Genomic DNA, 27,986 nt, shown 5'->3' on the forward strand with positions numbered 1-27,986 from the left:
AAAAAAATTGCGTGATATATTGTGAAATATACACAAAGATCGAAAACGAAAGTAGACTGTACCCAAAAATAGACATCTTGGTAAGGGTTTCCCCCAAAAACCATTGTATAAAAAAAAGAAAACAGAAGAGGACGTTCTCAGTAAAGTAGGTAAAAGGCGTTGTGTTTTTACAACATCCATCGTTTCAAAGTTTATTCAATGATATTTTTTTCTTTACTTTGTTGATACATACGATTATGATATCACTACAAGTGCAGACTATTTACTTTTCACACATTTATGAAAATTGACGTGTTCTGACTTCTGTGCACAGGTTATTCTTCCCCAAAAAGACCGTTAGTTCAGTAAAAAGAAACAGAAGAAAGTTTGTTTTATTTAGGTAGGTAATTTTGACAAAAGATGTTGCAGTATATTTAAGACATTTATATTTCATACCAATTTATTTTGTAATGTGCATTATAGGCTTGTACATATTCATCCATTTTTATATTTAATAATTTTATTTATACAATAAATGGTGTGTACGTGTACCTAATTTATTTTTTTTTTTTGAATTTGATAGAAATGCAACTATACCAATGTCATTTGTATTATTCCCTGAAATTAAATTCTTATGCCATAAATGTTAGTTTACTAGGTAATTTCAGAACTATAAAAAATAATGTTTTTTTTTTTTTATAAACATGATAAATCAAAAAGGAAGATAAATCACTGATTCATGAAATTCACACAAGCTTAGATCGAACTATATATTAATATGTGAATTAATAATAACTAAATCAGCGAGTGATTGAAGACTAAATTTCATTTAATTTGTTTATTTTCTTTTATGGCCCTGTATTTGAAGATTCAGGGGCATATAGTGTTTGGTCTATCAGTTTGTCTGTCTGTGTGTTTGTCTGTTTGTTTGACTATTTTTTGTCTATTATTAAATACATAATATTACAGAATGGGCATTTCATTATGAATTTGTTACCGTAATTATTTATTTATAGACATTTTAATTAAGGAATAACTGTCTACCGTAGTTTGTTGGTCATAGCAGGGCATCAATGACAGTTGGAAATGTGTTATAATTTGCATAATAGGCAAAGCTTGTTATGCATAAATTATCCCATGTTTCCAACTTTCACTGATGTCCCTGGCATACCCAACAAACTAGACCGTGATTCCTAATATTTACATTTAAATGTGAAATAAAAATGTAAATATAAATAAAAAATGCTGTCTAATAGAAATGAAATACATGAAGCATTCCATGTTAATATTCATAGTATCAACCCACTGACGTCCGCAGCTATGTTAAGGCTGTCCAAAGGCTTAATACGCATTAAAATATACATTTTATTTTGAGCTAAATTTTAATTTCCATTTGTAATCTATGTATGAATTTGCAGTCAACCTTTGATGAGAATGTAATCAGGTATTATAATAATGCATTTTTGTGATGTCACATGACTTTGTTGATCAGGTGACGGACACTTATAAATTCCTAAATGTTGCACAAAAATCGCATCGGCACAAGTGCAAAACAGCATTATTGAGAAAAATTTGTCACATAAGTCAATTCATCGTGATCTTTGGTACATTTAAAGTGCTGGGGGCAAGTCTAAATTTTACTTTTTCAGAAAATATTCCACGAGGAATTCCACTTACCCACATACAAGGGGGCATTTTCCACTCTTTATCGCAATTTATACAAAATAAGATAAATTACATACAATCCCCCAGCATTGTTCAGTTGGAGGACATATTTCTCTAGTAGATTCACTCAGAATATCTTCAATTTATCCTTATTAATCACTTGTGCCAGTCAAATGTATACACGATTTATAAATTCTAACTCTGTCCACGGACGTGTAAGGGGGAGCATTTCGCATTAAATTTTTTGTTATTGTTTGAATATATGTATATCGGACAAGTTAAAGGAATAACGATATTAAATTACAAATGTTCAACATCACACTTAAGCTTAAAGAACAATCCAGACACTTGAATCAAACAACAACGCTAAAAAATCTTTACATGTCATGTGAAAGGAATGTAAAAGTTATGACACTTCCCCCGTCATGTCAGCTCAACCGAAGTATGCGCTGACTTGACGTCATATGCTATTATGACGTCATATCTAGGTAGTTCAGAGAAGTTACTTCAGTTGGAACAGTTTGATATTATACAGACAGCCTTATCCTAGCCACGTCAGACACAATGACATCCCTGGAGATTGACATGCATATATACTTGACCTTTCACTTGGCAAAATTTGCATTCAGTTGTAAATATTGAGAAACGAACCCACTTAACTTTCAGAGATTTATCAAAGAAAAACAGTTGGAAATGTAAATATTTCATCACCAAAGTAATAAATCACAGGGCCTTGATGCATGTAGTTATAAGTATGTCACTGTTCAGCATATTCAGCACATTTTAAAGGGGGGAGGGTCCATCCCCACTTGATTTACGGTTCAAATGCATGTCTAGTGACATAAAATGAATTTTATCAGTGTGTTAACAAATAAAAAGTAGCTCTATCATTGAGAGGGCACCAAGAACTTTGTATATTCCTTTAATATCATTACAACAAGGTATATTTTGGCACATGATTTATGTATTTATATAATTAAAGCATATGTAGCATGTTTCTGCCAGGTGTAAGGGAAACTGTCCAACCACATATACCTGATATGCAGTAGGCTTATTCACTTTCACAGTTACTCTTTGATCTTTTAATTTGTTGAAACCCCTTCAAATCATTGCCTTGTGATTAGAAATTGCCACTATCAAACACACCTTGTTATCTTTGACCTTGACCTTGGCATTTAACCTACTTTTGCAAACTTTAATCTTGGGCATAACTTTTGAATGGTTGGAGCTAATGCTTTTACATTTCACATGTGTATTACTTGTGACAAGACCTTCCCTTGGGTACCAACACTTTTGACTTTTTAACCTTGGAGTTTGACATACTTTTGAAAAAATTTAACCTTGGCCATAACTTTAGAACAGTTGGTGCTAGGGATTTTATATTTTGCTTGTGTATTTCTTGTGACAAGACCTACTTTTGGGTACCAAACTTTTTGACTGTTTGACTTTGACCTTGAAGTATGGTTTACATTTGAAAAAAAAACAACCTTCATCATAAGTTCTGAAATGTTCATACTAGGGCTTTAATATTTCTTCTGTGTTTATTGTCATAGCCTGGTTCTCTACAAGACAAATAAAACAGGACAGGAAACCAGATCATTCCATTTGTTTACCTTCGGCAGTGCCAGATTAACTCTGACCCTGATTAATTTGATCCATGGTATAAGGTCCCAATAAATGATAAATCTGGTGTATCATACAGATTAATACTGATTTTTTTAAAATATAATTTTGATAATTTTTTTTTTTAGTTATTATTATTTTTTTCATAAAAGATGTCACTTAAGCCCTTATTTTGATTAGTATCATTTTTTTAATTGAGCCCAGCTTACAGTACTATGGGTACTTTGATTTTTTTTGCACACGAAGGAACATCTATCTGACAATAGTTTTCTTGGAATGAAAATTGATGAATATTCCAGTACTTTAGCTGCAGAACTTATGTTGCTCTCTGGGAAATAAAATTAGGACAGACGTACCCGTGCACTGTAGATCCACCCATTAATTAAAAAAAACAACTTTTATTACCTTGACACTTTTTTGTCAAAAGCTCAATAGGTTATTAATTCTAGCTTTATATACATGTACATGACCCCTGGTTTAAAGCATGGTATCTTTTAATTACTGGTAAATATATATTACTCTTAATGTTCATACTTCATACTTCACTTGTGAATAGATAAAGAGTGAACTTTTTGTGTGAATTGTCTGAAATTAATAAGTGTAATTAATAAATAACTGGATAACTTATGCCTTTCAGTTTGACTGCACATGTTTATTCAAAACCAGGTTTTATGAGATTTTTATGTCAAAGTTGTTGTACAAAGGAAACACAAGTATATTGCTTTTAGATCTAACACTTTAATACAGACATAGTACACGTACCAGATTCCACTGTAAGTGTTAATCATAATTAATTCTTGAACTCACACATATCAACTAATTCTGATATCTCCATAAGGATATACTATAGTCTATAATGCTTGTAAGTACACTGCATTGTGATGTAAGAGCGGCAAGAAATTTGTATCAGGAGAAAAATAGGCTTTTGGTAGTAAAGCAGTGTAGGATTATTAAAATAGATGTTTAATCTGGAGTGGGTGTATATACCAGGCCTCGTACAAACTAAAGAGATGAGAGGAAGAAAAAAAGGATTTTGTATATTTTATGTATTTTCATTGACTACAAAGTGTTTTTCTTTGAAAACATTTAATTTAAAAAAAAATTGTCATTTCTTAAGTACACCATGTTTGTAACAGCTAAAGAAATGAGGAAATGTAGATATATTGGCATTCATGCAGATGATCTTTACTACTATATAAAAATATCAAAGTGCATATGATGGAGATTTATATATATTGGGAAATAGAATTTAGTGTACTTATAATGACATAGCCATGTTAATACAGTTTCTCAGTGGTCAATTCCTAGATCTGTGTTTCTGATGAAAACTTCAGAGGCAGATATATAGGGAGGTAAATAACAGGGAGGCACCAAGCATGCTCTTTAAAATTTTGAAATGCATAATAAATCATGCTATTTATTTACTTAATGTGCCTCCATAACTTGAAATCCTGGATCCTGATTGACACCTGAATCATGCTTTGAGCTGATGTTCTTTATTCTTTACAGATCGGTACACGATTATTAGTCTGTTATTCCTGGTTGCACCAGCATACTCTCCTCCGTCTTTTCCTGTAAGAAATGAGAACTGTTATGGCTGTCAGAGACAGATTATCTAAAAGCTAGCTTTTCCATGCACTTCCTGTTCTGTAGTTTCTCTATCTAAGGAAGTGATGCCATAATTGGGAACTGTCCTACATATTTCAAGGAAAAAGATTTCTTAAATGTTGAATTGTTTACTCTAAACTTGTGAAAAATGTCTCCAAATGTGAGTTAAAAAAAATGGGAAGAGATATTGTAATCCCTATGAAATAAATTGGGTACTTGGAAACCATGTCCAATTATTCACAGTTAACTTTAATAACTTTTGCTCAGAAAAATGTTTCCACCTTTTATTGATATCCATATTTTCTTTAAATTTTTCTCTGTTGATCACAAGACATTCTAATATTGCATGACTTTCTGTCATTATTTTAAGTGACATTATCTCTCATCAATGCTTGAAAATAAATGTATCTCCCTCTTTTTTTTTTTTTTTAAGAGTTATCTGAATTATTTGTGATATGTTAAAGTTAGTTGTAATTAAGGTATTATGTGTTATCTAACCATGCAGATATTGAAACCTTGATTAATTTTGCTATCATTGTAATACATGTACTGTCAGTTTTTTCAAAGTTTTTCTTTTTTTCTTGAAATGGAGCATTATAAGATATTCCAATGGTATGATTTCTGACTTCAGAATTCTGCAAAATCAATTTTTATTCATATTATCTAACTTTATCAAGTGACCTAAATTATATGCCATTCCTATTCGTTCCTGAACATGCATTAACTTTTCTCATCCTTTATTGCTTAACTTTTTGCCTTAATTCATGTGAAAAGGAATTCAAAAATTATTCAATTAAAAGGACAAGCTAATCTTATAGGGTAGAATAATTAAAAAATACAAATGCTTTTTTTGTAGTGAAGTGGGAATACAAGTAATGGATAAATATAATTTTTAAAATAGAAGTTAGTCGTAGATGCATTATTATCAATGAATTATAGGAAGGCATATTCTAGGTTCAAATCTGTGAAAATGACAGGTGCACAAGTTTTGAATCCATGAACATCAGCAAAGCTTTCATTTTATAAACATTGTAGCTTAATTTAATACAAAGCCAATTCTTATTTTTAAAAAAATATTTTTGATTGCATCATTTTTTGGTGCAGTATCTATTAAACATTTGAGCATTTGAATGTTTAGAACTCATTCTATTGAGATAAATTGTGTTGGTTCTACAGAATTTTCTAACAATTAATTTCAGGGATTTAATCAATGCTGTGTTGCAAATTAAGAGATTAATTCAATAATTAATAAACATTTTACAGGTGATTGTAAATTTGACTTAAGTCTAAGTCTGTTTCATGATCCTGGGGCCTGGTCTCGTAACTACCTCATGCTTGTCTTTGAACAATGGAATGAATGAAGTATTTTAAATTGAATTTCAATTTTCACTTCTATATAAATTATCGTTATAACTTTCTGAGACATATTTAAAAGAACAGAATGATAAAAAAATCAAGTTCTTAGAGGCTCTGATTAATATCATGATTACATTATCAACTCCCCAACCATTCAACTGGAACCACTGAAAATTTTCTCAGGGAGGATAAACTATTGTCTGGAATTTTCATCAACTGTAACACTTGGAAATTTTCGTATTGGGGATTTTCAGAATTTTAACATTAGCTATTCCTCCTCTATGGTATTTTTCATACTATAAATAGAAAACAATTTGTCAACAATTACATAGAGTTGATACTGCTGTAATAATGCTCTTTATTATTGCAAAGATATAGGTGTTAGATTTAATGAATTAATTGTAATGATTAAAGTTATTCTTACATCTGGGTTCATGATATACTCTTTTGCCTTTAAATTCATACATCTTTCCAATTGGATTTAGAGAAGTCAGCAAGCACAGGCCTCTATATTACACACTAATATAATAATTACTATATTTATATAAAAAAAAAAATCATGAAAATAAGTTGATTAGTAAACAATGAATGGATTCAACAGTTGTTCTGCTATTAATAGATTTAGGAATTTTTTTATAGACAGAAATAGATATTGAAAGTTTTTGAGTTATTGTCCAAATATTATGTAAATGAAATTCTCATTTGTTGAGAAGATATGAAAGGGTTTGGATCCATGAAGGGCTAACAAACAATGCTCATCTTGATTACAGAGAAGTATGAATGACTGTGATTTACCACAATAATGTCACAATAAGAATTTGTTTGGGATATGAAGTGTGTACATTTTGATCAACAAAAGAACTGGACAGATTTATTTATTAATGCAGGGGTTGATTGTTGATTTTTGATTCGTATAACTATCATGATAAACTTAATAACACAGATTTTATATGTGTGTTTGAATTACTGCAGGATTTCTAAATTCTTTGACATTGTTATTGGCAGTCAATAAATAACTTGAAATACAAGCTAGGAGTACCCAGGTTCATTGAATATATAAATTAAGAATTGTTGTAAAGAATAAAGTTTATTTTTATTATTATGTAGATATTAAGATTTAGGATAGTTGTGATACAAGTGTGGATCCAGAAATTTTTTCGGGGGGGGGGGGGGGGGGGGAGTCCACCCTAGTCAATAAAAAAACATCCAGCCCAGAAATTTGTTGATAAAAAAAGTAAATTCCTTTCCCAAACATGAAAAACTTATTTGTGTGTGTGTGTGTTGGTGGGGGGTGGGGGTCAAGCTCATTTTTAGTTACTTTAGTATGTACATTTAATAACTCCACAAATTCCATATAATATCAGTTTCTTTGTAACATCATGTTATGGGTTGTCTGTTGTTTGTTCAATTTTCCTTTTCTCCCTCTCTCATGTATTTCATTCTTCACCAATTGTCTTTTGGAAAAGGGCATAATATATATTTAACTAAAGATTCTATCTGAAAATGAAAGATATTTTGATATCAGTGTTCTGGCAAATTTACAATGAGGTACCTGGATTCAGGGGACATTTGGTGAAGTACATGGGACAGCAAGTAAAGAAAGAAATTAAAGAGGGGGACTTAGGAATGAGGAAATTGGTCAGAGGGCTAGTTATATATGTATCAAAACTCACCCCTTGTATGATTTATTCATGTGCATTGGGAGGGAAAAAAAGGTAAGTTAACTTCTACTTGAGTATACATGTATGTGTTTCTATAGCAATATATGAAATGTACTGTGACCTTTGACCCTCAGGTTGATATAGGTCTACGTACTGTATGTTATTCCAATGAAATTATAAAACGTGCAGAATTGTTGATTTAAGAGGCAGTCCACCGAAAAACCAGGCAATGGGTGGCACATCGCATGTCATGGATTTTAATTATTTTTTGCATGTAGACTTATTAAAGCAAGTGTTTACACATGACAACATTAAAAAAATTTTTAGTGCTCCTCTAGTCCTATTTTTGGTAAATGCTTAATTTTAAGTGCAAAAAGGTCAACATAAGGGTAAAAAAAATTACTACGTTTTTATTTTGTTTTATATGTAACAGATACTCAAAAGCTGGATGTGTCGATGAATATTATTTATAGCATAGACTCTTATCTTTTATTTTATTAATGAATAAGACTCCAATTTATACTTCTTTAGAAAAAATTATATGGTCCAAATTTGAGTTAAGCAAGTAACTTTTTGAATTCAGTATCCAAATTTCATTACGTTATAAAACCCAATACATTACAAGGACAGATTTTTTTTCTTATGTTATTATGAATACAAAGTACAAACTTTTGAATCACTCAATAAAATCAGTGGGAACAGGTATATTGAAAGAAATAAAAGGAGTCAGATTTAACTATTTTTTTATATAATTTTCCCAAATGAAACCGATCCCGACCGGAATTATATAAAGAGAAAAATATTGTAATGTTAAATTTGGCTCTTTTGTTGTAATATGAGTAAAAACTTATACTTGATTTATTTTTTTAACATGTTATATAGGTGGCAGGTGCCTTTAGTTTGAAAAATTTGTTAATTTTGTATTATTTTCGATCGGATCGGGATCGGTTTTTACTGTAAATTTAGAAACATTTCCTATTTGGCTCTTCATTTTAATTTATCAGAAAAATATGCTTGTCTTTTATTTCTTTTCAGTCAGTTAACTGTTTTTAAATGAGTGTAACCATAGATTCAAATTTATATATTATTTAAATTACTAATGTCTTTTACGTACATGAAGATTACATCTAAAACATCTGATTGAATTCTTAATAGATACTCGGTATTTAAAAAAAAGTATTTGTACATGCATTATGCAACAAATGAGAGCAGACAGCTTTCTAGTTTTATTATTTATCTTATTTCCAAGTAAAATTTCTTTTTTATTTCCTCAGGAATTAAAGAGTAAATTCTATCAGTGGCGAAATTAAACTTGCCTAAATACAGGAAATATTTCTATGTGTACAGTCTCGACTTTATCCAAGTTTTTTCTTACCTGTCATCTGTAAAGCCTTTTCCTCTTTTACAAAATTTGATTGTATATAAATAAGAAAATAAGTTCTTTCATATATAGTATAATTATTCAAGAGCCGATAAATCGCAAGCAAAAAGCGCGGGGGGGGGGGGGGGGGTAAGGGATCATGACATCATTATTTTTAAAAATTGGTTTCATGAACGTGAAAACATTTTAGAATTGGCCAACATAGTCACATGTTTAACTCCATATTAAATGTGAGTGTGTGATTGTTTCAATCGCCAAATTAAAAAAAATAATAAGTAAAATAAAAAAAAAACGAAATGTTTCACTAAACCATCTTCCGTTTTAGTGCCAAATTATAGTGGGGAGTTCAGCAGTAGGTTAACTCAATAAATAAATTTTTATAACTTATTTTTCAGGTTTTTTTTTTCATTTTTAATCGTACTTCGGATTGTTTATTTTGATTTGACTGCATAGATAAATATATTTAAGTTTCTACAAATATCATGAAGTAAACATCTCAACTTCGTTGAATTAAGTGTTGCGTAAATCTAAAACATTCATCATTGATTCCCAATTTTATAAGAAATGTTCATGATAAACACTTCATTAATTATTTTTACGCACATCCTAGTAAATCAGTTAAAAAAAATTAGTTCTCAGACATGTATAAAATTACTTATCAAAACGTCATCTAGCTGAGACGCCGCCCGTGTATAAAATACATTTTGATATTAAAATATTATTCAACATTTAGAATAATGCACTCTGAAGAGTAATTAAACAGAAAAAGAGAAATCTTTTTTTTTAAAATCTTTTTCTTTACACTTTTACGCAAAGAATTTACAAACTTCTCTGGAAACTTGTAACTATTTCATTGTGACGCAATATTAGTCAGGTGTATGACGTCACTGATACATCGATGGAAACGTGGATTCAACCTGAATAATAGAGCCAATTTTAATCTAAATATTACGTTTGGAGGCGAAAATGAATTATATTTTGAAAATAAATTATTCAGTTTTTTGTTTAATTATTTTCTTTAGTGTATCGATTCTAAATATTTCACTAGGATTCCGATAAAAAGGTGTTGAGCAGATTTACCGATGCCACGGGAGATAACTCTTGCATCGCAAAATTTCATAAAAACGTCCTTATAAACTAGAAATGCCAGAAAACTACTATCAAAAGTGTTTTTCCCACCGATTTTATTTTTTAAACAAAAAATTGAAATATTTCTAGATTTAGTTAAGTGTGAATTATAGTCCTGTTAAAAATGTATTAGAAATTACAGTTCTTTGTTTCTGACCTACATTCAATGGTTTATATAGGGGCATTCAAAAACACAAAACACAAGGATATTTACTAAATAAGCAATTATCAAACAAATCTTCAATTACATTATTCCTTTTGGGCTACATTGATATTGTTTTTAATAAAATATCAAATATTCCTCACATTCGATGTGCCGCCTATTAATACAATACTGCCTGGTTTTTCGGTGGACTGCCTCTTAATTTGTTGTTGTTGTTCTAAAATTAGAATTTAAAAAATTCCAGTTTTATTAAATATAAAACTGAAAATACCCCAAACATTATATATATATATAAGCTGAAAATAACTAGTCATATATATATATAATGGTCCTCAGGTTCACTGGTTGTGTACATCTTTGATTGGTTGGTTCTTTTTATGTTTTTCAAATGAACAGAATGAGTGACATTGCAAAGCTGTATAATATAAGCTTTTATAAATAGGTCTAGATGATATACATTGTACTGATAATTGAATTGTCCATCAGTTATGTTGTGATAGAATGTTCATACTGTAAATCACTTTTTATTCACAAGAACTTTATTTTTTCCTGTAATTACATGAGACAGACTGCTCACAAAAAAAAAAAAAAAAGAAAAATCATTCTGGGAAGTCATGTATAAGTCTCTAACCAAGGGTAAAAGATCATTTTCATCAGTTTTCACCCATGTCTGTCTAGCTGTCTTATGTTTTCATTAATATTTGTGACTGTATTGGAAGTGTGTAAAATTTTTGTCCTGTCCTTAACTTTGCAATAGAAGAATTAAATTAAATTCATGCATGAAACAGTGATAGCATCAGAGCATTGAATGTTCCATGAATCTGTCAAGGTCATTTGAATAAGGTCTAGGTCATGGAATTGAAAGTATAAAATAACTGGTACATGACTTTACAATGGAAAAGCAGAATCAATTCTGTGTTTTTAACAATTCATGAAACTTATGTTTTCTTTTATAGGAATCCTGATGGTCTTGTATAGTTAATCACCGGACATCATAGAGAGGTTTCAAGGAGTTCATAATGGCAGAGGAGCAGAAGGACTCTGTAATTATAATCTTAATAATAATAATACTAATATAGGGTCATAAAGGACCTTTTGTGTAATAGAGAATTGAGTTCATGTAATGGATATAAGCAATTGCATCTTCTCTGGCTTTTCTGGTGGAAAAACACTTCGAATGTATTTACATCATTGGATGTAAAAAATTTATACAAAATGGAGTGGCTTCCTATTTTTTAAAGTATTGGATAGACAGACTTGGTTGTTTCTTCTATAGTAGATTTAAGGTAATTTTATATTCAATGATTATAAGTTCCAGACTCTATGGATAAGAGGTCTCCCTACATTTATTTCAAAGTTTATGAAAAGGGGGGTTGTCAAGGACACCTAAGAAACACGTTAGAAGTTGTTTTTCTGCCTGTCGGAAAGGCCCAAGGGATATAAGCTAAATACTATTCTATATGATTAAGGCCCAATTTTACATATACCATTGCAAGAGGCATTATTGTTTTTAATTGACCTACAATGTTCACAAATATACTGTATTCCAAAACTTCTTGTGTGAAAGGCTCATTTTATGATTTAATTCTTAAGATATGGTAAATCATTCTCAGTATCTAGACTATTGTTCTTTGAACATGAAAGTATTAAAATTGGTTACACTGTAGTGTCTGTTGTGTATATACGAGATGAAGTTTGAGTTTTGTAGGATTTGGACCATATTTAGACTATTAATTATTGGGGAGTTTGAATGCTGGTCTGTCCATTTTTTCCCTTTTCTTTTCTGTGTATTAGCTCTTCTGAGCCAAAGGCTCAAAGAGCTAATACTATGGCCACTTGTGCGGTGTGCCTAAACTTTTCAAAATATGGGCCATATCTCAAGAACCCCTTGGCCAATTTTTGTCAAATTTGTCACATAGTATCCTTCGCTCAAGGGCTCTGGTTTATACTAAAACTACGGATGTGACTCTTAAACAAGGGGATGTGACTCTTAAACAAGGGGAGGTGACCTTTATACAAGGGGAGATAATTAGGAAAATAAAAACAAAAGTACTGGTTGCTAAAAAATCTTCTTCTCAAGAACCACTTAGCAGATTATCACCAAACTTACATGCAAGGATGAGAATATGTTGTAGAATAAAAATTGTTCAAGGCATTACCCTGGGGCAAAGGGCATGGTCTCAAGTCACTGCAGAGTTAATCAAAAATTGTGTTTTGTTAAAACTTTGATATTTTGCTTACTATTAGGACTAGGATCATCAAATCTTGTCAATTGATATATCTTAAGGACCTCATATAATGATGACTCAAAAGAAGGTCACTGTGACCTACTTTTTGAACTTTGCATGCATTTATTTCAGTTTGATTTTGATGCATATCTCGGACATTTTAAAGCCAATAATCATCAAAACTTGTCGTCAGTTTATGCATTATGGGGGCTTAAAGTGTGTCAACCAAAAAGTAGGTCACCATGACCTACTTTGTGAATTTTACGGCTATCATTTTCAAAACATTTAAGATAAGTATTTTGGATACTGATAGGTTTAGAATAATCAAACCTTGTAAGTTGATGCATTTTAAGGCCTTAAACATATTTATTTAAAAACTAGGTCACAATGATCTACTATTTGAATTTTGCATACATTCATTTTCATATTGTTTAAGAGGCATATTCTGAACACTTTTAAGCCTTTGATTATGAAACCTTGTCAGTTGTTGAATTCTAAGGCCTCAAAGTATTTCAACCAAAAAGTAGGTCACAGTGACCTACTTTGGGAATTTTATGGCTAAATTTATTTCAGATACTCATTGGCATAGAATCATCAAACTTTGTCAGTTGATGTTTCTTGGGTCCTGGGAATGTGTCAACTGAAAAGTAGGACACTGTGACTTACATTTGGAATTTTTATGGCTATATTTAAATGTTTCGAATACTAATTGACTTAGAATTATCAATCTTTGTCATTTGATGCATTATGGGTCCTCAGAATGTTTCAACTGAAAAGTAGGTCATAATTACCTACTTTGGAATTCCTTGGCTATATCTGAATATTTTAAGATAAAAAGGAGCTTCAAATCATCAAACATTTTTTTTGGTTGATGCATCTTGGATTCTCAGAGTTTTTAACCAAAATGTAGGTTACAGTGACCTACTTTTGGAATATCAAGGCTTTATCTAAATATATATACTAAGAGGCTTCAAATAGAAGTGATAGGTTGTACAATTTATCAGAAGAGTGCCCTTGAGCCTCGTTATATTTTCTTCCATTTGCCTTCTGACAGTAACATGCATATAAATGAAAATAACATGTCTGTGAATTTAACAGGTAAAATGGATAAATTATAGTATTTTACTGTTGAAATGTAAAATGTTTTAATAAATTTTTATTATTAGCATTTGTGTACAAAGTTAAGATATATTGTTTATTTTTAGGAGGGACCTTTAAGTGATTTATATGGTAAGTATTTTCTCCATATTTTAATTCTTCTGAAACAACTACTTACATCACATCATGAATATAGTAAAACATAGTTCCAACGAACATGCTTATTATGGATTCACACTTTCAATGTGTTTTTCATACCCTGTAGTTTTAAAATTTACTAGTATTTCAGAGTTATCAGATGTAGCAAAATAAATTTATAATGAATCAAATTCATTATAAGCATGTTTACTGTAGATGTTTTCAGAGTGATTTCATGTTTTAGTAGCTCTACTGGTCAGAGACCAGAAGAGCTTATGCAATAGTAATGTTCCATCATCCATCTGTCTGTCTGTAAACAATTTTTCAAAATGCTCTTCCTCCTACAGATTTGGTTTGATTTCAATATAACTTCGGACACAACTAGATACACTAAGATACATAATTCTTTGTATCGTTTTTTTTTTCCATGAAAGGTGTTGCCATGGTTACTTGAAATAGAAATTTCTGTGAAATACTTTCATAAAGCTACTTCTCCTACAGTTTTGGTCTTATTTCAGTATAACTTGGCAAACAAGTAAATTGCATTAAGCTACATAACTCTATTTATTGTCTTTTGATTTCTTTGAATGGTGTTGTCAGGCCGGGTTACTAAAAATAGGAATTTCTGTGAAATATTTTCAAAATGCTACTCCTTCTACAGTTTTGGTCTGATTTCAGTATAACTTGGCACACAAATAGACTATACTAAGATTCATAGTTTTGTATATTGGTTTTGATTTCAATGAACAATGTTGCCATGGTTACTAGAAAAAGAAATTTCTGTGAAATACTTTCAAAAAGCTGTATATTTCTTGCTTGTCATTGAAATTATCTTTGCAAATGAAATCTTTTGACATGTAGCTCTCTGTAGTCATTGCTAACTTTTAAACAATTGGACACCAACTTCTCTAGAACCTTACAACAAGATTGGAAGAAAATATATAGCATAGTGTAAAGATTTCAGGGTTCAGCATTTTAAATATAAATCTACATGTATATGTGGAAAAATCTATGAAATACTTACACTGTAAGCTAATTATAGGCCTTGATTTATCATAGAGAAGATCAACACCTAGTGTTGCTTCCCCTGCAGCGAGAATGGAGTCAAAGAGATCATAGTCAAGGACTATTATACAAAAACAAAATGTTTTTAAAACAACATTTAGAATATGTCATATTACTTTTAAGATTAAAAGTATACAACAAAAAATATAAAGTCGATCAGTCTACTTGTCGTCCAGTGTATAATGAAAAAAAAAACATCAATAAATTTCTAAGTTTGTGAATTTTTATGACATTTATGTGTTAGATGATTAAAAAAGAGAGAGAAAAAACTGTAACGAAGTTTGACTGTAAACATGTCACTCTCTACCATCGGCTCATACATTCACCTCTGTCGTTGGCTCGCGTATATCACAGTGTTAAGCACAAGAAATAGTGTGATTGTTTCGATTCATTATAATTAAATTCCTGCACTAATGTTTGTCTTTTAAGGCAGATATCTACTAAGTAGATCTAGACCTATTACATTGTATTTTAATTTGAAATAATCCTTGGAATATCATGGTTTTTACCTTATGTCAAAAATCTTGACGCAAGCCCATTGCAGAGGTGTCTGAGAGAGGAACGAACAACAACTCTGCATAGGAGATTGTAAACATGTATGTGGTACAGAATAATTCTAGAGAATGGGTCTCAAATGCTTGATAAAGCGCAGAGATAGACATTAACATTCAGATCCACTTGCCATACTGTTACAAGTAAGTAATATGTTTCGTGCTTGTAGATTCAACAACATTGGATCAAATTATTAAAGATATTCAGGATGTATCAAATGACCAGGGGTCTGGAATGGATATTGAGGGTATTAGCAACCCACCGATGCAAAATCCAGGTAATTTTACATCATTTTTCTTGTAAGACTATGTAAAATTATGGCACCGTTTTGCTGAACTGACACAACTTTTCACCTACCACCATATTATTATTTATAAGGTTTGTTTCTGATTGTCTACAGAAATTTGTCAGGTTGATCAAGCCTTAAGAGATTGTGAAGTGAGTTGAGCCCTAGCTCTGATGCTTGATTAACTTGACAAATTTTTATGGACGGTCAGTAACAGTCTTAATAATTTACTTACTTGCCCATGACTATTAAATACATTGAATTTTTTTTTTTTTGATAAATAATATGTATTCATTTATCATGATTATTGCTTTTGTGTACAAATCTTTGACATCATTGCATTGTTTTATTTTGATTACATTACTGAAACTAGACTACATCAACTTAAATAATTCTACTCATTGATTACCAATTTTGAATGGTGTTGCCATGGTTACTAAAAATATAAATGATAATATTATTTAAAGACACTGCTCTTTTTTTAGTTTTTATCTAATTTTAATCCTTGTATAGATGGAAGTATTCATGTATATATGATTACATGCTTAGATTTACAATCGTAGGAAAATCTGATGTTTTATCTTCGACATCTGTATGTGATAATTATATTAGTTCATTGTGTTGATTCTTAATTCTGATGAATGGTGTTCTCGTAATCAGTAAAAAAAAAATCATAGAATCCTTAAAACTGCTATCTTTCCTACAATTGATTGAACTGAGTTTCTGGTACTTTTATGCTAGATCATATCAACAAGAATTGCCTCTGTAAGCTGACGATTTGAATCAGTGTTATTGCAGCTGTTGCTAAAAATGGACAAAAAGGAAATTATTTGTTGAAAGTTATGAAAGTATTTTGATATTCTGCTTCTTACTGTGTGGTTACAGAATGAAGAAGTGTTGTAACCTTTCAAATAACAGATTGATTAAATAATGAATTGTTTGAAGCCCTTTGACAGGTGCTTCATGAATCCAAACCAGTAGAGCTACAGTCTCATCAGAGATTTTGGTTTTTATACAGGAACAAACCCAGATGGTAACACATATAATGGAGGACCTAATGGCATCACACAGAGACAATCAACAATGGCAGTCCATATAGCAAACCGTATGACAAGGTTCAGATACGACACAGAGCTTAATAATCGAAACATTGGCAAAGAAGAACTCATGTCAATCAAGGTAAAATCTGGTCACAGCAATTCAGTTTTAAGTGATTAATATTATTTTTAGGTCAACTGAGTTACTCAGGTGACCTATTGCTATCTGTTTTTTGTTGTGCATCGTCCATTAACATTTGACAATTTCAGCTTATTCTCTATAGCTGCTGAACCAATTTCAACCAATTTTGGCATAAAGCATCTCTGCACGAAGAAAAATTGAAATCGTGAATTTAATGGTCCCTGCCTCCCAAGGGCCTGAGGAGTGGGCTAAAACCATAAAAATTAATGCGATCTTTAAAATATTCTTCTTTACTCGTGGACTTCAAGCAGTCAAACTTGGCATGATTGTAATAAGTATTGAGCCCTCTGCCAGAATTGTGAAATTCATGGCTCCAAGGTTAGGGGCTCTAGTGTTAGGACGGAGCTCTTTAGATCAGTGCATTAATTCTTCATAAATCTTCTTCTCTTGTTTAGGTATTTAGAATACAAACTATGTGCATGGTAATGATGAGCAAGAATGCTTCTTCTGGCACCTGGGTGAGGGGTGAGGGAGTTAATGGCAGGGCTCCATTGATCAGTAAATGCATAAATTCTTTCAAATCTTCTACTCTGTTCTTGAGTAGGTTGCAAAAAAACTAAGTGCATGGTTGTAACAAGCGAGAGTGCCTCTTCTGAAATTGTGAAATTCATGGGCTCTGGGTGAGGAATCTGGAGTTAAGGCAGGACTCCATTATAGATCATATAGTGAAAAAGCATTCTTTTAAAATCTCTGCTCTTGGATGTTTAGCAGACAAACTAAGTGCATGGTTATGATGAGAAAGAGTGCTTCTTTCGAATTCTGAATTGGCCTATTGGTGAGGAGTTCTGGAGTTATCAAGTTATTTTGGAGCTATATTATGATCATTTATCAGAATAGTTACTTTGCATTAAGAGAAGTACTGTATAAGTGGAATTTATTAGCAAGACGCAAACATAGTGATTTGTCCTTAATAATAATTATTTTATTTTAGCAAGAAGTAATTTTAGAGATTTAATAGCACCCTAAAAAAACAACAGTAACCTCCAAAGCAGTATAATGCATGTACAAGAATTTTAAATATAAATATACAAAGTATTTTCATAGTCTTAATAGTCAAATAGACTTGTAAGTAATAGATGGCACTGGCATATACAGGCAAGATTCTGAGTTGTTGCTTATTATCTGACAAACTATTTTGTTGATCCCTGATCATCCTTTTTTCTCGTTTTTGAGTGTCACTTTATTTCATGTTATTATATAATTATTTACCATTCCATAGATCCTTTAAAGGGTTGTATTATACTCAGGTGACCATTAAGGCCCTTGGGCCTCTTGTTATTGAATCCTGTCTGCTTCAGAATGTGGACTTTTTGTATACGGTTGTCAAATGGGTCAAAATCTAGAACATGTAACCAAGTGCTTTTCTGTTTGAGTACTGTAGATTTCTTATTTTACAGAAGTAATTATTATCGTGAAATAACTCGTAGCTGTCAAAATGCAAGAAATGGAATGTTGAACTAGGGCTACATTTAGTTCAACATTATAAAACTAAAAGCGAGTGATTTTACGTCACAAGTGGTGCCTCTTGTGAAATTACATGAAAGTAATTTTTCCATATCCGTTTGATATGTTATTATATCAAGCTAAATGTAATCTTATGCCTTAAAAGCAAGATACAGAAAAGTTTTAAATATTTGTATTTGTAAAGAAACTAGAATTTTTTTCCTGGTTTTTAAAATACATTTTATTGTGGAAGTTTGAAGTTACTTTTCATAAAATTCACTTTCTAAGGAAGAAAATACTGTAGATGTACTTTTTCCACAGAATCATAATTCCATGGACCACAATTTCTGTTCAATCCCTGGTTAGAAAATTACACAGATTTCTGGAATTGCCTTTGTATGCCCTTTAATGCTGTGACAAATTTGCATGGAAGGTGCATGGATGTACATAGCATAAATTAATCCCAAGTAAAAAAAAGTAGATCTACAGTATTAGCAAACTGGGGCATTGTATAAACAAGCTTCATTTTGACAAATTACCATGTGTGTGTGCCACGTAAACATCTACCAAGTGCTTTGATGTTCTGCATAATTTTAATTATTTAACATAAAAAAATTTTAAGTAAAGATTTGAAAATCTCAAATTTTGTTCTGTGTAACTCACAGAGTAGAAATTTAATTCGACATTCTGCAAGTACAAGTAGCAAATACATTATTCCTACCATTGACTAGCTCTAAAAACTTTTTTGAATGTTTGTAACAGATATTGACACATGTTTGTTTTCAAGTTAATATGTGAATTTTCCTTTCACTCCTAGTTCATCAATATAGATACAGAGGTCTTTGTGAGAGTCCATTGTGTAGATCCCGTCAACAAAAAGGCACATCCATACTGTTTAATTGGTGACAAGTGTAAAAATGGACTGTATTGCGAAAAGTTTCATCCCACCGTTGAAAATAAAAGTACATTGTAAGTGGAAATTCTGTTGTCAGCTGGTACATGGTTTGGTAAATCAGTGTTTCTAGTAGAGCTGTCAGTGATGAGTTAAGTACCATTCCCTCATAGAAAATCCAGTCTATATGACTTTTGCCACAGTTAATTAGCAAAGAATAAGTGCCTGCATTAGCTACCATGGCCATACCTGTACTTGTTCTAATTTAAAATGATATGTGGGAATGAAGAGATAAGTAAAGAAAATTAAACAGAAAGTATGTGGTTGCAGTTTACTAAACTGTCACAATTAGTTATAGAATTCATGTTGATAATTTGGCTGAGAGTACATCTTAACTTTATTGAATATTTTACCTCAGATCCTGTAAAGCAACCATAAAAATTCCCAAAAGAGGGGAGTATGAAGACGAACTCAAAAAACGAAAACAGACCATGGAAAAACACCTAGGCCTATTTAGTGAAGAAATGAAGAAAGGTATGCTCAGTGTTATTTTATATAAAGGACTGTAAAAATGGTAATATAATTGCATATATTTCCTTTAAGATGAAGGGAGACATTTTGTTTTATGATCAGTATTTTTGTCTGTCAATGTAAGACTTGAACCTCTTATCTTTAAAAAAAATCCTAGGCTTATGATATTTGGTTTGTATGTGTACCATCATAAAATGATACATGTGAACTATGATGACATCACGAATCAGTGACCTAAATGTGACCTTGACAATATTTTAACAGCACTTTTATGAAAACTTTCCATACCTTTTTCCCAAAAATTTTATTTTATTCAAGCATAAAGAAATCACAGATGCCATAAGAGCTACATAAATCATACTAGGGCTGCATTCAAGAACATAGCAGCTACCCAGCTGTACAAAGCAGCTTTGATCTTGAATGATAGGCTAGCCTAGCCATAACAAGCATTACTTCACAGTGCATGCAGTACGAACTAGCTAGGTTAGCTGCTATAATCTTAAATGCAGCCCAGAAGTAGAAAAAAAATAAGTCTACAATGTAGTACAAAGTTACATAGATTATAGACTTATATTGTATACATGGAATAGACAGATGGTTTGCCTCATCAATAATGGTCTCAAATTACAATGTGTTTTTTGTTTATATCTCAATGGTGACTGTTATCTTTGAATGTAGGATTATGATTTTAAGGTGTGAATGTTACCTTGGAAAGATCTGCCATCATTACCTTTATGTGACCTTGACCTTTGACTTAATTCAAAGGAGAAAGATACTTTTAAATATTAAAGTTGGATTTGGTTTTATCAATTAAATTGAAGCAAGAATTTATAGTAATGCATATAGTTAAAAATTATGAAAATTATTGGTGAAAATTCTTATTTTCACAGCTGGATACTGGAATACAAATAAAAATGTCAAAGAGTGCAAATGTGTGGCATTGTGTGTAGAGGCCTTCTACAAGACTGGACAACAGATGTTCATGCTTCACGAAATTACCACAGGCTTGTTAAATGCCAGTGAGTTTGATTTTTCCTGATATTCTCATATGTTCTTGTTAATGTTATATGGAAATGAACTTGTAATCAGTTTAAAACTTATATATTCTCAAAATATTATTTATGTAATTTGTGCATATGAGTTATGCCACTTTCATTTGTAAAACTTTGAACCCCAATATGATCCTTAATACCACTTCTCATCCCAGGTGACCATAATTCAAAGGAAATAAATATCAGAAGCTTATTAGAAAAGTTCATCTTTTCTGAACTGCTAGTACTGTAAGGTTTTCTATTACCCCTATCTATTGTCATAAACTTTTTACATTTTCAGTTTCTAACCCAAAACTCTGGACAAATTTTAACCAAACTTGCTTCAAGCATCCTTAGGGAATTTAAATTAATTAAAATGAAAGACAGTACTTCCTATCAAATTAAGGGGAAAGAGTCCAGGTAATGCAGAAAAAGTTGAGGTTATTTAAAGAATTGTGTCCCCCCCTTCTTTCCCCATTTTCTTTGTGAATAAAGTTGATTTTGAAATGTAATATAAGCAAAATCAGATGACAAAAGTGATTTCAACCTGGAGTTGTAGGACAAAAGCCTGTGGAGTTGAGTCCAATCCAAATTGCCATCACATTATAATTCATATAGTGTGTTTATATTGAAGAATCAGTCACAGAATGGGTGATTAGAATTTATTTGAATTTCTGGAACATCAGGAACAACACTTAGGAATTGTACTTGGTATAGTTTGACAGTGGAGGGAAAATCAACTCAGATTTTTACAAAACAAATTTTAAAAAAAATTTAAAGTTGTCTTGCTTTTAATTTTTCTCCTGATAAACAAATGGTATTATCAGGGCTCGAAATAATTGATGGCCTGCTGGTCTGGGGCCAATGAATTTTTAATCTTGGCAAGTACTTTACGTAGGGCATGTGCCCTTTGGGTCAGTGTTTTGTTTTTTTTTTATGCATAAAAAAGTCATTCAGGGTCGGGCTAGTTAATTTGACAGGGTTGTGTGTCGAATTTCTGTCGTTTCTTGTTTTGCTAAGCGCTACTACTAAGTGTCACAATATTAACAAAATATTACTATTATTAATATGGTTTTTGGAATTTGGGCCAGTCATTTTAAAATCTTCTGGCCCAGTGGAACAGTAAAAGTACTGAGCTGACCAGTAAAAAATTAGTGCAATAGCCCTAGTGACTATGAAAAAAAAAATTATTTCTAGCCCTGATACTATGTTATTATGACTTATTTTTGCTAAATATCTGGAATGTTTGCTTTTTTCCCTGTGACTAGAGGAGGGTAGGGGTTTCAGTGTCCATACTATCCGTCCATTTGCTCATTACTGCACGGGCTCCAGGAGTCAAGATGAGAATATGCTGATAGTTCTGACCGCTGATTCTTTTATTCCTAAAGGTAAAATATTCACTAAAGTGACATAGCAAAGAGGTCGTGTAACATTAATTCCACAATGTGAAAATCTTTTTAAATTTTAACAGACTAAAAGTACCAGAAATATTTGATCCATATGAATGTTGATACAGATAATATCTGGGTAAAGATCATAGATTGAGCATATGGTGTAGGTTGGATTATCTGTTTACAACTTTAATGTAGCCATATCTTACACTAATACTTGATTAAGGAGAAAAGCAAGGCTATACACAGGGTCAAGGTCAAATAGAGGTAAAAGGTCAAGAACAAATATGCCACAATGGTGTTTCAAAAACGTACTTTTTTTTATAGATCTGAAACTTTTTTTAAACAGGGATAGAGATCAGATTTCAAGATGAGGAAGGATGGTATGCAAAAGCTGAAAAACCTACGATAATAAAAAATGTAAGACTTTTCATTTTATTAGGTGCAATTACATTTGAGGAATCAAAATTTATTGGAAAACAAGACAAATGAAATGTCTTCAATGGCAGGCCCCAAGATCATCAAATTTTCAATCGCCTGTAAAATGTTTATTTATTGTTGAATCAATCTCTAAATTTGCAGATAACAACACTTTTGTGAAGCAATATAGAAGAATATTTTATTTTTGGTCTGTATGACTTATACAAAATTTTAGCACAATATAAAGATTTTGACTTAAGCTTAAATAAGATGTTTCATGATCCCAGGGCCTGATTCTTTATAGATTTTGTTTGTAATTTTGACTGTGTGATGTGAATTCAAGTAGTAGATTTCTTCTACTTTATCAATCTATAGGTACTGGAAGTGAAAATACCTCCTTACAAAAACACAGAGCTAGAGGAGGCCAAACAAGTACATGTGCTTGTGAGGTCCGATAGCAAAGTCAATCTAGAAGCCAATCCCATCAAATTCATGTACAAACCACACGGTAGGATCTTCTGGAGTAATATCAAATCAAAAACTGTCAAAGTTTCTGCTACAAACATTGATGAAAATGAAGTTAGTTATTGCATGTGGTTCAATTTTCTTAAGTTCCTTAAAATGCTTTTGCTAACATTGTAACAAGTCTTGTAGGATATATACAGTTCAACTTTTCTGATTTAGAACTTTTTTTAAAATTTGAATTTTCAGAAGGGACTGTAATCGAATGCAAAAAAAGAAAACGTCAAGACTACAGTAACATTCCCCAGGACATTTTATTGGAAGCAAATGGTAAGAAAAGTGTATCAATTCTTGATTTTTGTAATTATGCAGGTGTTATATGTAACACAGATTTAAGTACAGTATATTAAAACCATAGCCTAAGGACCAGAGTGCACAAAGAAGGTCTATATAGTTTTGTATTTGATTTAAAAAATAAAATATTTTCATGCATATACAGTCAAACCTCGTTATCTCGAACTCGATGGGACTGAGATAGAACTTCGAGATATCCGAGGATTGGAGATTTCAAGGGTAAAATACTTAAAGAATAAGTAGTTGGGACTTCCAAATCACTTCGACATATCCATGGTATTCGAGATATCAGTGTTCGAGATAGATGTACCAAGTTCAACTGTATTTTGAATAGTAACCAATTTAAATATATTATGGCTCTCAAGTTTTACAAATGAGTAGAAAATACAAAAGAATATGTAAAGTGGCCAAACTAAAATTTGCAGTCAGTAGTGACTATGAAGCCCCATAAGCCTTATGTATTAACTAATACTGTAGACTGTAGGTTGGCAAATTATCACAATGGTTTTAATTTCACTATGTTCGTGATTCATCATTTTCCCGCAAAATTAAACCCATCGTGAGTGTTCGTGATTCATCATTTTCCTGCGAAATTAAACCCATCGTGAATGCTATCATAAGTTTTTAACAATAAATGCTAAGAAATAGACGTTTTTATTAGATAAACAATAAACTACATGTTAATACAGTATATTTTTAGTCAACTTTTAAACAAATATTTGGAATAACATTAATTTAAGTTGAATATATATTATAATTAATGTTAAAAGTAAGAATCAGTTGATATCATCATTTTGTTAAATGGCTGACATGAAAAAAGGTATAACAACTGCTTTAAAAAATGTAAAAAATGAAAGAAAGAAAAAATGAAAAAATCTGCCTGCCGCATTTAATTTTGAATTTTTTTCGCCTGAGAAACTATTAATTAATTTTATATGGCCTTATTGGCATTGGTATCTAAGGCTAGATTTAAGGAAATTTGATTTCCCTAAAGATGTATTTATTTTTGTACTTCTATAGGATGCAGATGTCAACATTTTACAATACTGTTTCTAAGACTCCAAAGAACCTTGAACCATATTGAGATGCATGCAATAAAAATTTTTGCATGGAAAGATTTCAATTTCAAGCTGTTTTTGAGACTTACAAATGTAATTATGATACAATGATTTTAAGAGTTATCCTTCCTGGCTGAAGAGTGGATATCCTATTTCCTGAGGTGAAGCCAAGGGAAATGGTCCTCACTGAGGGGAGAATCTTGCTAACTCCCTCAATGAAATACTTGTTTAATTGTTTTATTATACTGGTACAAATTTTGAAGCAGGGATTAGCTCACTTGACTAATGCACAGCAAAACAGGGATTAGTCCATTCACAGCAATTTCCAGGGAATTACATTGTATTCAAATCTAAAGATCTAATTTTTAAAAAAGGAAAAAATCAGTATAGGAATAATAACATTAACTAAACTCTGTGAAAACTGACTTCTTCAGTTGATAACACTTGCTTCAAGATGAGTACAGCAAACATGTATGTCACTGGTAGACATTTTAGTGTGATGCAAACATAAGCAATATGTCACTGCTTACCGAAAGTACCAAACAATGGAATTGTAATATTTATGTTACATTTGTGGTTTAAGATTGTGTAACAGCTGAATGAAATCAGATTGCCTATGATTGATTTAACCAAGTGATACTTGACCTTGCTAGCAAGTGCTCATTGATATTGCAAATGTTTACATTCATATGATGTAATTTAACAGGTGCAGATGCAAAAATCAGAATGAAATCACATTTGGAACGTAGGAAAAAGATCAGTAAGTCCAATATAAATATATTTTCGTTCTTAGAACAAGGTGATGATTAAATATTTTTCATTCTATTATTCAGATCAAAACTTTGATAATTTTTTTAAATAGTCTCTAAAATATAACAGTTACAAATTAAAATATAATGTGTATTTTAATATAATATAGAAAGTAGAAAACTGAAACACCAAGTTGACAATTACAGGTAAGGCAAGTGCCACCATTACAGCACCACAGCCCAGTGATGGTTCTTGTGCCCAGAACATTTTGCCTACAGATCCAGTATTTGATCCAGTGCAAAATTTGGATCCAAATTTTGATTTCCTCCAAAATCTTACATCCACAACACCTGCCTCCATTTCTGCTGTGCTGACTCCCTCCAATGTTCCCTTCACATCTCCAACACAACCTGGTTATATGGATGCCATTACCAGTCAGAGTATGTTGTATGGAAACCCCACCAATCCAAATTATCAATCCACATCATCCATATACCAGATACCAGTTCCATCTCCACACACAAAGCCTCCAATTTCTGCCCAACAGATGAACATGTCTGTTCAGTCACCACAAAGTCACTTGCCAGTTCAGCCCCCCTCAAGTCAGTTTTCTGTGTCTTCACCACAAAACAATGCAGTTGGCTCAGTAACCTCCCCACCACCTCCCCAGTCTCCCATGGGTAACATAGGAAAGTTTAAGACTGTAGCCATTGCTGGAACAAATCAATGGCTCCTCATTGATCAGTTTGGAAAGCCTCTTCTTGTCCTGGGTGGTCAAAATGATGAAGTATCAGCATCTGAAGTTCAGGAGCTTCCCTCTATGAATATGGGATACATTAGCAGTCCACCCCAGTATGATATGTCTGGCTCTTATCCACCTGTCAACCAAGCAAGTGACATGCTTGCAATTAATCCACTTTCCACTACAACGGATAATGACCTGGAGGTGGATGATGCAGGTGATAGTGCAGATGTCCCTTCCTCTGTCAGTGGTTCACCTGAAACAGGAAAGCCACAAAACAAATTAAGTACATCCACGGCCTTTGAAGGCTCTGAGCAGGCTGATGATGCTGTGGTGGAAGAGGAGGTGGACGAGGCTACTATGAGTATGGAGAAGATGAGTCTTGAACTTCCCTCATCTACATAGACAGGTGATCAACTTTTCGTTGTCAAAAATTTGAAATGTGAATTGTTTTCTTCCACTTCTTGGAATTTATGTGCAGAACATTTCATTAAGGAGAATAAACTCTTGTTGCTTAAAAAAAAAGATTAGACACACAAACTGAAGTTTTTAGCCTTCATTTTTTTTTTATATATGAAGTTACTGTTTTTGATGCGTGTGTTGGATTGAACCAGAAAATATGGCTGGAAGAATACATGACTCAGAAAACCAAAAAAAAGTACAGTATTTGTGAACAAGAGGGCAGAGGAAATCTTTATGTGGGGCAAATTGTTGCTTTTTCCCATCAGCATTGATGTTTTATTAGAGATTCTGAATTCAGTGATGCTTTGGTCCAGGATCTTTTTATTTACCAGTAGTGCCATTGATGTTTGAAACAAGTGCTGAATGCTTATCAGAAAATAAACATGTTTGCCATTTTCATTCACGTAAAGATCATTACCTGTACTTTTATCAATTATTTATTGTATAATAGTTCATATTTAATTTGTGTAAATGCATGATATCAATGTCAGGGGTATGTAAGAGATTATAGGCTTTTTCCCAGGATATTTTAAAGTTGTTGTTGTATATTTTTAATAATAACATTATACTTGTCTTTTGCTGTATATCATTTTAATAATGATGTCATACTTCTTTGTTATTTGTTTGTTTACATCTGGAAAGAAATTGTTCATTGTTTTTGTTGCATTCAAGACTACATGCTAGTGTATGATGGAAGACTACATGCTAATGTATGACAGTGTTGTCGGAAATTGAATTTGAAAAGTGCTTTACAGCTTAAATGGGATACATATACTGATTTGCATGTCATATGGCTGAAGTTTTTCATTGCTGCTAATACATTTTTAAAATATCATATTTTTACAAAGACGTAAAAAAAAAATTTTCTTTTAATTTTACAATAAAAGTTCTGCTTTGTGCATAATGATTATGTGAAGAAGGATACTTATGTGAAAATGTCATTTTGCTTTATTTTTTAGGCTCTCTAAAGTTAATTCTATGTTTAACGTTACCCATGCACATAGGTTTCGGATAAATTGGTAGTTTGAAAAAAAAAAAACAAACAAATCAGTATTTTTTAAGTTTGGATTCTGGTTTGCTTTTACTTTTAGCAATTAAAAAAATGCATTCCAAAGGAGTGGTGAACATGTTGGCCCTGTATGAGGTATATTCCAGATGAGTCTATCCCTTATAATGACAGATTTACAAAAACTGATCATTAAACAATAAGCCTTCATGTTGCGCAAATATTTACAGTATTTACAGGTTTTGAAGTTTCTTGGTGATGTTAAACATTCAAT

The 27,986-nt window shown here is 31.7% G+C and overlaps 2 protein-coding genes across 2 annotated transcripts in view; one reads left to right on the forward strand and one right to left on the reverse strand.

Moving 5' to 3' along the window:
* The window catches only part of LOC133182373 (B9 domain-containing protein 2-like), a 613,772-nt gene that overhangs the window by 394,922 nt on the left and 190,864 nt on the right, over positions 1-27,986 (reverse strand). The window lies entirely within an intron of this gene.
* LOC133182362 (uncharacterized) lies at positions 91-27,959 on the forward strand. The gene is made up of 15 exons (XM_061317177.1): positions 91-145; positions 314-379; positions 11,521-11,607; positions 13,998-14,022; positions 15,815-15,922; positions 16,950-17,110; positions 19,431-19,582; positions 19,924-20,039; positions 20,927-21,055; positions 22,336-22,455; positions 22,808-22,878; positions 23,254-23,386; positions 23,590-23,670; positions 25,459-25,512; positions 25,709-27,959. Exons 3-15 carry the CDS (start codon positions 11,584-11,586, stop codon positions 26,647-26,649), a joined length of 2,115 nt encoding a protein of 704 aa, XP_061173161.1. The 5' UTR covers positions 91-145; positions 314-379; positions 11,521-11,583; the 3' UTR covers positions 26,650-27,959.

Source organism: Saccostrea echinata, unplaced genomic scaffold (assembly GCF_033153115.1).
Source record: "Saccostrea echinata isolate AGI-Se365-2 ecotype Australia unplaced genomic scaffold, CSIRO_AGI_Sech_v1 ptg000009l, whole genome shotgun sequence".
Taxonomy (NCBI): Eukaryota; Metazoa; Mollusca; class Bivalvia; order Ostreida; family Ostreidae; genus Saccostrea; species Saccostrea echinata.